This window comes from Mesoplodon bidens (genome assembly GCF_964165515.1).
Source record: "Mesoplodon bidens genome assembly, chromosome: 12".
Classification (NCBI taxonomy): Eukaryota; Metazoa; Chordata; class Mammalia; order Artiodactyla; family Ziphiidae; genus Mesoplodon; species Mesoplodon bidens.
The window spans coordinates 60,977,592-60,991,461 of NC_138168.1; the positions used below are offsets into that span (position 1 = coordinate 60,977,592).

At 34.9% G+C, this 13,870-nt stretch overlaps 1 protein-coding gene across 1 annotated transcript in view; it reads left to right on the plus strand.

Annotated features, from left to right (window-relative positions):
- Window positions 1-13,870, plus strand: part of LAMA2 (laminin subunit alpha 2) — a 611,700-nt gene that overhangs the window by 441,008 nt on the left and 156,822 nt on the right. Inside the window, exons 30-31 of the mRNA XM_081251375.1 lie at window positions 4,931-5,055; window positions 11,324-11,410. Of these exons, the coding sequence (XP_081107501.1) occupies window positions 4,931-5,055; window positions 11,324-11,410 (212 nt within the window). The remainder of the gene's footprint in view (window positions 1-4,930; window positions 5,056-11,323; window positions 11,411-13,870) is intronic.

Below are 13,870 nucleotides of genomic sequence, written 5' to 3' on the forward strand. Positions count from 1 at the left end.
AAAGTTCAGGCACTGTGGTGGGTGCTGGGAAAATAATGATGAGGAATGTGTGAACATTGCCCTCTAGGAGTTTATATTCTAGTGTTTAAGGGAAAGAACAAAGGAAATGACACATAGTAGCAATTTCTGTGAAATAGGAGTTCTTACTTGACTACAGATTCATTTGTATGAGATCAAGATCAAGGAAGGAAGTACATTAAATATATTTGCAAAATTTATAATCTCTATTTTAAGGGAAATTCTGAGTAACCAGGGTTGTTAGCTGTTTAGCTTGGGGGAAAAAGATATTTAGATTGAAAAAAGATTTAGGAAATAATAGTGTTCTTTAGATATTTGAGGACTTTCCCCAGGAAATGGGAATTAGACTTAATCTGCATAGCTTCAGAAGGCTGAATTTGGATCACTGACTAAAAATTAGAGTGAAATAAGTTTTCATTCAGCATAAGGAAAAACTTTATAGCTTGTAGTTATACACAATGAAAAGGGCTGCCTTATAAGAATCCATGCATTTAATAATATGTCAAGGAATGTGTAGAGGCATCCCTATAAGGAAAGAAGGTTAAGTAACTTCTCACCTTAGTTTTAAGATACCAAATATAAATATAATATTCATTTGATCTAGTGGAAAGAATATATGCCACCAGTTTTCCCATGTACAAAAAACAAAAACAAAAACAAATGTCATATATTCTAATCTACTATTGAAAAGATAGTAGCACATGTTAATCTTGAGATAATTAAACTTCTCATTAAGCATCTAAAACTTTTTCCTAAAGATTAATTTCTATACAAGAGAAATATTATGTCCACTATTTCAGAGCAGACAGGAAAGTCATACGAAAGGTCGATGTCAAAAAGTTTCAAAAATAGCATCATGATTTATGTGCTGTGTTTGTGGACCTAACAGGGACATTTGATTCCGTTAACCAAGTTTAGTATGTCAGCAACCCTGTGAAAGATTGACTGTCCAAAGAAAGTTAAAATATTTGCTTTCTCTGTGAAGAAATTATACAGAGTTGTAGGTATAAAAGAGGCAAACCATATTTTTCAGAGGCAAACCATATTTTTCAATCTCTGTATTTTTAGAAATGATTAGCATTATTGTTTTGATTCCGTTGTCAATGTTATAGGAGGTTACATAAAATAACTCATGCAGTTAGCTTTTTTACAAAGGCAAAAGCTGACAATTATTGTTTTAGATTCCATATATTTGGGGACACATGTTCATTTCTGTAACTATAAAGTATGTTCTTAAAACACTCCCCATTTGACACTTATTCATCATTTGGCACCTTGCTGAAAGATTTGAGACTGCAATGCATAGATAATTATTTTATCTTGGAACCATTATCACTCACCATGCTACTGTTAAATATGGAATGGCTATTTTATTGCTAAAAGAGAGTGGTTTCTTTGGATGATTGAATAAGAGAGGATTATGGTACTTAAATCAATATCCAAATATGACAAATCCTCTTTCCCTACTAACCACTTTTCTGCAAAGTCATCAGACTTGAAGCTTGGCCTTTTTCATCTTAAGAAGCCTGACCAGTTTCCTCTATAATACCTAGAACATGCATTCATTTATGTAGTCATTCAAAATAGTCATTGAGGGCTTCCCTGGTGGCACAGTGGTTGAGAGTCCGCCTGCCGATGCAGGGGACACGGGTTCGTGCCCTGGTTGGGGAAGATCCCACATGCTGTGGAGTGGCTGGGCCCATGAGCCATGGCCGCTGAGCCTGTGAGTCTGGAGCATGCGCTCCGCAACGGGAGAGGCCACAACAGTGAGAGGCCCGCGTACCACAAAAAAAAAAAAAAAAAAAAAAAAAAAGTCATTGAATGTCAATATATTTCAGTCACTGTGTTGAGCTAGATGGAGCATTTAGCCCAGACTTCGGGCATCAGGGAATGTTTATTAGAGAAAGCAACAGTGAAAATGAGAGCTGAATGAATAGGTGTTAACCAGGCAAGAGGAGGAAAAACATTCCAGAGCAAGGGATTTGCATATGAAAATTCCTAGAGGTGAGAGAGCACTGCACAATTTGAGAATTTCAGATGGCCGCATATGGGTTTAGCATAGAGTGCAAAGTTTACAGTGACTAGACAGAAGGCTGGAGGGGTAAACAGAAGTCAGATTATAAAGGTCTTCCTTGCCATGCAGGAGAGATGATAGTGAATGAAATGGGAAATGCAGGAGCATTAGCAGGTTTTAAAAAAGATGAGCTTGATTTTTGACATCTCAAATTCAAATGCTTTTGCATTATGCAATAAGACCTAGCTAAGAAGCAATTAGAAACGTAAGTGTGGAACTCATTAGAGATAGATATCTAAGCAGAATATATAAAATTTAGAGTTTGGGGTACATAGAAGATAGCTGAAGTTCTAGTAACAGTTAAAATCACCAAGGTAGAAAATGTAGGAAAGAAAAGAGATAAGAGCCAAAATTAGAATCAAGGATCCCAGTCTTACTCAACAGAAAGGGGAAGAAGAATCAATGAAGGAGGGTTAGAAAGAGTAGCCATAGAGGTAGGAAAACAATCTACATACTGTACTATTAAAGAACCCATAGGAAGAGGAAATTTCAAAGAAAGAGTGGCCAGAAGTATCAGCTGCTGCAGATAATTCATCTATCATGAAGACTGATTATTGTCAGTAAATTTTGATTTAGCAACAAAGATCTTATGCATGAGTCTGGACTTATCTTTCAATAGTGAAATCAGAAGCCTGTTTGGGGGAGGGGAATAGACAAGTTAGGAGTCTGGAATGAACATGTACACACTACTATATATAAAATAGATAAACAAAAAGGACCTACTATATAGCACAGGGAACTATACTCAATATCTTGTAATAAGCTATAATGGGAAATAATAAATATATACATATATATATATATATATATATATATATATATATATATATATATATATATATATATAGAGAGAGAGAGAGAGAGAGAGAGAGACTGTTTAAAGAATGAAGAGGTGAAAGGGAGATGAGGAAGTAGAGACCAGCAATGTGAACAATGCTTTTAGAAAGCCTATCAAACATAGGATGAAAGTTGTCCAGAAACCCCAGAGATTTTTTTAAGATAAGAAAAGCTTGACCAACCTCAACTGTCAATGGAAATAAGCCATCAAAGAAGGAGAAAATGCAGGTGCTGGAGGAAATGGGAGACAGGAGGGCCTTCTTCCTAAACCAGAGTTTAGGAAGAGAGAAGCTTTAGACAGAGAACAACACACCACTTCTTGTGGACAGAACTAAATGTCGAAGGGATGGAAAGTAATGCAGACAAGATGGTGTGTTGTTTGGCAGGAAGCTAAGGGAACACTCAATGAGGGCTTCCTTTTCCCTGAAAATAGAGGGCTAACATCTGCTGAGAGTGAGGTGGAGAATTAGAAGATTTGAGATTTGCATCCTATCATATAGAAAACTGGATCCATTTAAGAGTGAATTATAAAATCTATCTGTAAGTAACACAATGTATTTTCAAATATAACAACAAAGAATGAAAAAGAAATCCCATGGTATTCTAAAATTCATTGTGATAATGGCATGGTTTCTCCCCAGAGAATGTTTATGTTTTTTATAAACATAAAAAAAGTCAGAGGAAGAGACTTCAGTTATTGTTTGTGGTGAATGACCACACATACCATACCAAACACTGGCCATTAGATGACACATGAAAAATAAATATGTTCTTCTAGATTAATTGAATAAAGCAAAGAGCCCAGCATATGGAAAATTTACTGTAGAGCTCACAGGTGGCTATGTGGTTCCAGCTGAGCTGATCAGGAGATGGGTTCACTAGCATATATATAAATTTATTTTGTTACTGACATTTTTGCTTCTTAACCTTTTAAAAAAATACTATTTATAAGAAATTACCCTTCTGACCATTCCAAATGTGGTTTTATAAAATCAAGCTAAAATCCAACTCTAAATTCCTTCTATTTCTTCCTTTTTCTCAACTCCTAAAGTCAACTGTCCCATTTCCACTAAGTTACACATTTCTTATTTGCCATGTTTTTTATTTGCCTTTTTAAAAAATTTTTCCAAAAGTGGAAATAAATTCTTATAGGTTAGAATGTTATTTTACCTGTTCCCTCATTTGATTCCTCCCGGGGCCTTTCTCAGTACCTGGCTTGCAGCTCTTCCTAAGTCCTTATTGCATGAATAATTGCTAAATATATTGTTAAATAAAATTCCACTTTGTGAGAATTTTAATTTCAAAACTGTTTACACAATATTCTGAAACTGTTCTCATTTTCTTATGGAAGTGTCTTAAAGCATATTACCCAAGTGCCTCTTACTATGCAAACATAAAAAGAAAATATTGACTTGAGATCCCTGGTTTTAGGTTGGGTACTCTCTATCTATAAAGAATGATCAACATTTGGCAAGAATTAGGTGAATAACATTCTTAATGTGGTAACTAGGCTGACTTTTTTTTTTTTTTTTTTTTTTTTTGCTATTTCTGCCTCTTAAAATATTTATGTTTTCCACCTTGGTTTGGTTTCAAAAAGCCCACTGATGGGTATGCACCAAGGGCCCAGGATTTTTAGCACTTTTTTAACAACTTGTAGAGCAGAAGTGTAAATAGCCAGATGATACAATAAATTTTAGAAATTTGTGAAGTCTATTCCCCAGATTAGAGTAAGAGAAAAATTAATGCAGAGATTGATGTAGGGAAAAGAGAAGAGAAACTCTTGTCAGTATAGCTACAACAGCCCAGTATTCATTTCTCAAATCAAAGAGCTTCTTTAAAAATATGTATCAATATGTTTAAGAACTGAGTTCTCTCTCAGTGATATGTGTGTGCACATGCGCATGTGTGTTCACTGGAGCACACAAACTCATAGGTGGGGAGCTGTATGATACATTACATTCTTTCATTAATTTAAAAACAAACATCCCTCTTCCTTTACAGAATTGTCAACATCACACTGCTGGTGACTTCTGTGAACAATGTGTTCTTGGATATTATGGCGTTGTCAATGGATTGCCAGATGACTGTCAGCAATGTGCTTGCCCTCTGATTTCTTCCAGCAACAAGTAAGATTGCAAAATATTACCATGTTTCCCAATCAGTAACACCATCTGTGTAGCACATGGGCTTTCTATGATTTGGCTATTCTTTTCATGTAGACAAAAATCTCAATTTAAGGTAGAGTTTTTAAACAATATAAAAACATGACAAAAGTGAGCACATAGTACTCTATGGTTCATTTTTCTTTTAAAACTCTGTCCCAAGTAAATAATGCTTATTAATTAAAATGTAAATACCAATACTAACTTATATTTATGAAATAAATAATATATGTACAAATGTGCATAATTTTATAAATTTTTAGAAAGGTCTAGTGTTTGCATATAGTTCTGCCATAAATTCAGCTATGAAGGATTGTTTGGTGCATATTATATAAATTTTGTAGCTGTTTCCATTCATTTTATGTGTTTAATTCATGATTGGTAAAGAATTTAAAAATAATGTTTTTAAAGAAGGGTGACTTATTGTTATACTCCAGAGTAAGTCAGTATCTCCCAGAATCACAACCCCCTCTCTGTTAAGATAGTCTGAGCTTGGTACCATGGAAACACAGCCATAAGGGGAAACAAACGCTGGCATATTTTATTTTAGTGCTGTGAGAACATTCTGCACTGTTTATGTATTGATGAAAACCCCTAGGTGTTTTCACTTACCTTTTTGCTAAGGCTATCTATACTTTCTGCTAAGTGATTTATAGACATCAATCTCTACATTGTAGGGCATTTATTTCTCTAAGAACTTGCTTTTGAAAAGAATGTAGGGCACTTTGTTCAGAATTAGAATCCTGGACACCTTATCTTGAGTGTATAAGAAACACGAAGCAACTCAGATGAAGAACTATTTCCACCTATACTCACTAAGTTTCTTTTTCCATCTCTGGCTTTGTTTACATTTTGAAAACATTTTCACGTAATTGTCTCCCATTCCTCTGTAAGCACCTCTTTTTGGTTGAACAGAGTCACAAGTTTTGCATAGGGTCTCAAATGTACATCTTTAGGTAAGTGATGTATTGATGAGGATAAAATACATGATCTTATTGTTCATCCAAGCACCAAGTGGTAGGTGTATGAAAAATATCATTTTCCTTTCCCTAATCTACCTCTGATGACCAGATTTTGAACAAGAGAATGCTGTTTATTGTTTATTAAAATGTAAATGATCTGGATTAGAAAAATTCAATAATTAATTGATAATTTCCTGTTGGGCGGACTATAGCAAAAGCTCCAGGAGATATAAAAAAGAAGCATAACATCTCTTGGAGAGGCTCACAGTAAAATGGGTGTCTTCAGAGGGGTCAACTGAGATATAAAGATAATTCAGAGGCACAAAGTACCACAGTTGACTGTGGAAACTTAAAGAACATATTTAAAGAAGTAGGAGTATTTATAATAAATTTTAAATGTATTTAAATTATTAAATTTACAGTGGATTGAAGGGTTTTTACTGGTGGAGATAGTAGAAAATTTAAGGAGCAAAAGCTTAACAGCAGAAAATACAAATCATGTTTAAGAACTGTTAAGAGTTTGGAGCATGGGTTCAAATAGAATTTCATAATTACAGAAGAAAATGAATGAGAGAATGGAGACCATAGTGTAGAAATCCGTGAACACCAGTCTAAGAAATTGCTATTTAATTTTCTATGTAATGAGGAAACACTACAAATTTTTATTAAAAAAATGATTAATGTGATGAGAGCCACACTTTAGGAAGACTATTATGATAGAATTGAGTATAATGAAATGAAACAGGAAAATAAGAGAAGCAAAGAGACTGATTAAAAAGCTATTGCACTAGCTTAGGCAAAAGATAATTAGAACCTGAAAGTAGGTAATAGCAACAAGAATAGAGACAAGGAGATGGATGTGAGAAAATTGTTGAATGCAGCTCTACAGGGTTGATAACTAATTAGATACGACAGGTTTAAGCAAAGCAGGATTTTAAGCCAGGGATTTGTAGCCAGGTTGAGCCCCAAAATGGTGGGGTCATTAACTGAAATAGAAACCAGGAGAGAGCTGCTATAGAAGAAAGACAATTTATGTTTCAAATAAGTTAAATTGATATGAAAGGTCTATCTGAATGAAATATGCAAATAGCCACAAGAAATCAAAACCTGAAAATTGGGAGGGCAGATGAAGGAAGAGATATGTTAATAAATGAATTATAGATAAGATTCCCCAGGGTCATGTTACTCAAGGGGAGCACATGGAAAGAAGGAAAGACAAGACTATGTACATTAGAGAAGTCAGAAGAGAAAGAAGAGCCAAGACAAGAGCTGTGAGGGAGGCAACGGAACTGAGGCCACACTGCCACTGACACAGTGAGAGAAAAGAGCAGCAGCGAATGAGCATTGGATGCTGCTCTCCCAAGGGAGACTAAGTACATACAGTGGCAATTAACTGTGCAGGTCCTTGATGGATTTTGGCAATCAAGAGTGGAAGCAGACATTAGGTCACATGGGTGTGAGTGTACAGCTCTAAGAAATTTGAAGAAGGGAAAGAAATAGTACTACCTTGATTGATTGGCAGGATCAACAAAAAAGTGTTTTCATTATTTGTTTCATTTTTTGTTTTATATGATTTATGTAATTTAAGTATATTTTTATACAAAGGACACTGTAAGAATCAAGTATGAAATCACAGTGGCTAGTTCAATGGCTTTCAAACTTTATTGATTGCAACCACTGTAAGAAAACCTTTTTTTAATCATAAGCTAGAACACAAAAAATGTGTGTGTGGATATCTAGCTAGCTAGCTAGCTAGCTATACATATATAATATATACTGTAACTTTTATTCAATTTTATTTTCTTGCATTATTAAAAGAAACTGTAGTCAAAATCCACTAAAGTGATTTCATGACCCCCTAGTCATCACATAAAGTTTGGAACATTCATTAACAAAGTAAAGACCTATGTATGATGAGAAGAGAAGCACTTCTCCCTGACATAAGAAAAAAAGGTTCTGAAACATAGATGGAGGAGGCTGAGATATCCCTCTTCATAGATGGAGGATGGTGAGTAAGTGATTACTAACTCACCCACATATTAGTTCAAGTCTCCAGTATCTCTTACCAAAACAAATACAATAAACTTTTAACCATTGTGACAGTACAGCATTGCTCACATACCCTCAAGGGTTTTCCACTGCCTACCAAGGAAAGCTCAGATATTTTAGCAGAGTATTAGAAACCCTCTGCAATCTGACCCCTCTTTCCAGGCTCAATGCCCTCTCCTCCCTTCTACAATGAGGCCAAGTTTGAGTTTCTTGGAGTTTTTCTTCTCCAAATGTGTTCAGCAGTTTTTGCCAGACAAAGAAAAAGCTGCATGTTTCACATATGGATGTAATCTAAAAACGAACAAACTCATGGAAACAGTGTACAATGGTAGTTGCCAGGGAGCAGGGAATGGGAGAAATTGGGAGAGGGTGGTAAAATTGTGCAAACTTTCAGTTATAAAATGAATAAGGTCTAAGGATCTAATATATAACATAGTGACCACAGTTGATAATACATTATTGTATAATGGATACTTACTAGGAGAGTAGAACTTGTGAATTCTCACACAAAAAATAGTAAATATTAGTAAATATATGAAGCGATAGATGTGTTAATTATCTCGATGGTGGGAATGCTTTCACACCATACACGTATATTAAATCATCACGTGTACACTTTAAATATATTACAATTTTATTTGCCAGTTATACTTTAATAAAGCTGAAAAAACACAAATAGATATATAATGTAATATCAGATAGTGAAAGTGCCACCAGGAAAAAATAGAGCAGCCTCAGTGAATTTAGAGTGAATGGGGTACCCTTTTAGTTAGGGTGCTTGATGAAGATCTTCACAAACAAACAGGTGAGTCTTGTTCAGAGCCTTGAATGAGGTAATGGAGAGAGTCACCTGACTATCTGGAGGAAGAGCAGCTCAGCCAGAGGAAAAAGTAAGTGCACTGGCCTGGAGACAGGCCACACATAGTAGACAGCAAGGATCCAGGGCAGCTGGAGCAGAGCGAATGGGGACAGGGGAAGGGTGACAGGAGGTGGAGTCAGGGAAGCTCCAGTGAGTAACTAAATGTCCTGAAGGCTAAAAATCTGCCAGTGGCAAGAGGTGGCTTAGAACAGGATAATGCAATGAGTTAATTATGGTAACACCAGCAGCATTTGCAGATAGAATACCTGTGGAATGTGAGAGAAAGGAGACAAAGGTGACTCTGTGGTTTATGACAGAGCAAATGGACGCAAAGTAAGCAAAGTATGGCCATTGACAGAGACAGGGAAAATGATAGAATGGTTAGCGGTATTTTTTGGAGGACGAGAGCTCAGTTTTAGATCTGTTAGGATAGATGCAATATTTAGAACCTTTTAATACTGAATGAGATCATTTAGGGGAGAAAGGACAGGACAGGATAGGAGAAGCCTGAAGACTGAACTGTGAAGCATATTAAGAGGTCAAGGACATGATGTAGATCCAGCAAAAGAGACTGAAAAGGAACAAGCAGTGAACTGGGATAAGGGGGTGGGATCCCGGAAGCCAATTCATTTCAGTAGACTCCACAGGGGATGACACAGAGTAGCAGACTGTAAATCTCAGAAATTCTGCTGAAGCAACCTTGGAATTAACAAATCTAAGGGAATGTAAAAGATGGCCTACAAGAGGAAAAACAGTCGGATTTCTGAGTGGTCCTGCAGACAGTATGAAAATTTAGAGGAGATGAGGGACTTGGGAGCATAAAGAATAAACTCTAACCTCAAGTAAGGTATAATTCCTACTTCCTCTTTCATAAGTCCTTGTATATGATGTAAGGAAAAAGTTTAGTCCACCATAATGTCATAATTCAAAAGAGTTAATATCTACTATCCAAGCAGAATTATAACATTCCTGCATAGTAATTGAGACAGATATGTTACTATAAAGGAAAATAATTTAATTATGTTGGCTCTGTAGAATTTCCCTTGAGTGTCTAAAAATCTGTTTCCAAGTGCCTATATATGTATATGAGTTTGTGTGTGCATGTGTATGTGTGTGCGTGCAAATGAACTCAGCATCAAGCTGAGTTAAAAGAGCTAGAAGCTTGCAAGAATGTGTCAATTATGTATTTGTGGGTCTATTTTTGTGAAGACAAAAAAAGTAATTTGTTGAATAATGAGGTTGTGAGTAGTTGATCAATTTGTTCACATATTTTGCAAAGGTTAGAGTTTATTACTCATTCATGTACTATTGATTTAATGCATTAGACAGACAATTGAAATAGTGTCCTAATGGCACCTGCCCAATAGGAGGTGCAGCTCTGGTCTATATACTTTATTGCTTTTTCAGCATCAACTGCTTTTGCAGACCAACAAAAAGGAAAATGGTGTTTGCAGCATCACAATTTTGCAACAAATATATGTGTCTTTTCTTCCTAAATTTCCAGTGCACCATGCATTTTGTCCAGTGGGAATGAAGCACTACTTGTATTTGAGAGAAGTTTGTAACAGCACAAAACTACATTTTAGCATAGTTTAGTTTTCAAGTCTTGTCTAGTATTTCTTTTGCGGGGTAAGGTGATCAAGAATCCTGGAGCAAGGCTGACTAGCCGTGGTCTGTCAGTGTTGTAGTGAAAACAGGGCATGTTATATGAAACCTACTTACTAGAAGAGATTATAAAATTGTCAGAAAAGCTTATTCATTTTCATACAGAAAGATTTCCATTCTTCTTTCCTCACACTAGATCACATTATTTTGTGTTTAAAGTAAAATATAGCTTGAAATCTGTGTATAAATTAGAAAAGGCACTCTTATTTTAAGTGAAACATCTATTCACACGTCATGCATTGAAATGCCAGTGGCAATTTGGGCTTTTTAGAAAAAAAATTATATAGCTTTGATGTCCCCATTTTTTTAATGCAAAAGATATTCAATAATACTTATTCTACTATCTGACAAATATGCAGGAATTCTCATCATGTTTTTCTTTTGATTCATGAAAAATAGTACACTTTTTCTGGGTGTTTAATATTTTCCTGGTTGTCACATAATTATTAAAATTTCAAAGTTTTAACATGGTCGGTGAGATGCATTGTTAATTCATCCAAAAAACAGCCATCTTTATTTGCTGACTATTATTAGTAGTACTTAGTTGTGATAGCCTACCCTTGAATAGAAACTTATAAATATGTCATTTCTAACCATCAAAAAATAGTTCCAATCATCTAGTTAATAGATAGAATTGCTTAAATTTATAAAATAAATAAGTCAAAAGATTTTTTGCAGTCTTTCTTTTCTGATTCAGTTTCAGCCCTTCTTGTGTCACGGAAGGCCTGGATGATTACCGCTGCACAGCTTGCCCACGAGGATATGAAGGCCAGTACTGTGAACGGTAGGAACAGTCATGATACATGGAGAGCAATGATGCATAGAGATCATATAGTAAAAGATCATAGTAGAAAAGTATTCATTATTTTTGTGTCATTATTTTCATATTCTCTAGTAGCTTATATGCTTTCAAAAGTATTTTTATATCTTTAGACTTTATCCAAAGAAAGTTGTTTACTTCCATCTATTTAGACTTTTTCTAAGATTCCAAATTATTTCACAATTATCTAATTTATATTTTAGCATATATATATGTATATACTCCAACATAGATTAGAGAGGGAGAGAGAGACAGAGGGAGGGAGCATTTTACAAGAACAAATAAATCAATTTCCAAAAGCTTATCTGTAGTTAACCATAATAAAAAGCTGGCCACACATAATTCTCATTTTAATTCACTGGGAATTGTTGGCTAGCACTAACTGCATTCACATCACTGTTCTGAGCACTCTGGCACTACATCAGCAAGTATACACATAATTCAGAATATAAATGGTATCAGGAATTCTTAATTAAAACCACCAAACATTAAAGTGTTATTTGGTTCTCCTTTTCAACATGCAAACAATAGTATTTAAATGCCTCCTCTCACCATATTTTTTACAAATTCTGATAATGCATGTATGTAGTTATTAAATTGAATGCTAACATGTGATACAAATGGTAAGTTAAGAAACAGAGTTCTAGACTGACTGTCTAGGAAGGTTGAAATTTATATTTTTCTGGATACATATTTCCTATAAGATCAGTATCTTGGATACTCAAGCTTATCACCACTATTTTTAGTAGGTTTTTATTTTTTCTAAGGTAATGGAGAGCAACTGATATTAACTATTAACATTAAGCACACATGATAATTTTAGTTTAATTGATAACAGTGTAAAGTTCTATAAAGACCCATGGACATAGCTGAGCTCCACAAACTTTGCTGGGTCTCATTTTTATCTTTTATATCAGAATAGCTGTTACTCTACCTACTTTCCTCTGACATTATAAAGATCAGGTAAATAGAGGATACCCTGCCTGAGTACCTACATAGAGGTCTCCTCTCCCATAGGAGAGGCAAAAAAGCCTGAGAATTTACCCCGCACGCCTTCCTCCAGTGGCCCAGATCTAATGACTCGCTAGTGTGGGAGTACAAAAGTCCAGCTCCTTTGCCCGAAAGCTGAACAAATCTTGAGATGCTATTTATGCTCCAGAGATTTCCATGGACTTAGGCTAAGACTGGGACTCCACCTGGAATCACACCATTGCCTGGATTCTTTCTTTTCCATTTCCTGCTTCACCCACTCCTTTGCTGGATTCTTCTAGGAGCACTTCCTTAAATTACAAATCTCTTTGCAAATATAAACTAATATTAATTTTATCATCATCAATTTAAGAATCGTCTTTTAATATAACCAGCAATGGTTGTGTTAATAATGGAAATAAATAGGTAACAATAATTAAACACGTTTTATAAATTCCAATTCTGTTTCTATAAGTTTGAAAAATATATTTCTAAATAATTCCATATGTGGTAACTTTAAACACAATGTCCACTACTTGCATATATATATAAAACAGTACATTCACAATTTCCATGCCAACAGAGATTTGTAACAATTAGGTAACTAAAAGCAGTATGAAATCCAAAAACATTTCCATTTGTTGTGGAGATACATACATCATTTGAATATGTATATTTTAATGTCAGCCAGCATGCTTTAGTGTTCATACTTAGGCTAATATTCATTTCATGCCCTTGTAAACACCAGTAGGATGATGACTAAAACATCCCTGGATGCCAAGGGGATTATCTGCCATAATTTATGAAAAAATGTTTGATACTATAGCTACATTTGTAAATTGGAGTTTCCACTATCTATAAAAGTGTGTATATAGAAAAGACTGGAAGGGTACACTGAAATGAAAATTATTGTCATAAGGCAGAGTGATTATAGAAAAATTACTTTTTTAACATCCATAAATGTTTAATCAATAAGAGGTGACAGTTTATATAGCATAGAGATGAGCAGGGTCATACACTATCAAATGGGGGTGGCTTGAATTGTTTTTGCAGTTCTCAAATGTTGTTACAGCTCCACATTAATCATCTCTAACATATGAATGATCAGGTTATATTTCCCTGAAAAATTGCTTTTATTCAGCTAAATTAATCCAAAGGTCTTGCTTAAATTTTTATTGTAACCTTCCAAATAAATTTGTTTCACTTCTGAGAGCTTCTTAAATCACTTAAATCACCTTATGACCTGCCCAAACTCATCAGCTCAGGTCTAAAACTGCTTAAATGTCTTGAGTGTCGCTGTATTGTAGAAACCCCTACCCATGCTTTGTCTACATTACTCTTGTAAAACTCTTTGAACATTTAATCATTCTGAACCTGCTTAGAATTGAATTCTTTCACCTGAAAATGTTAAGAAACAATTTAAGTGGGCTTATTTAAATGATACTTTTATTGATC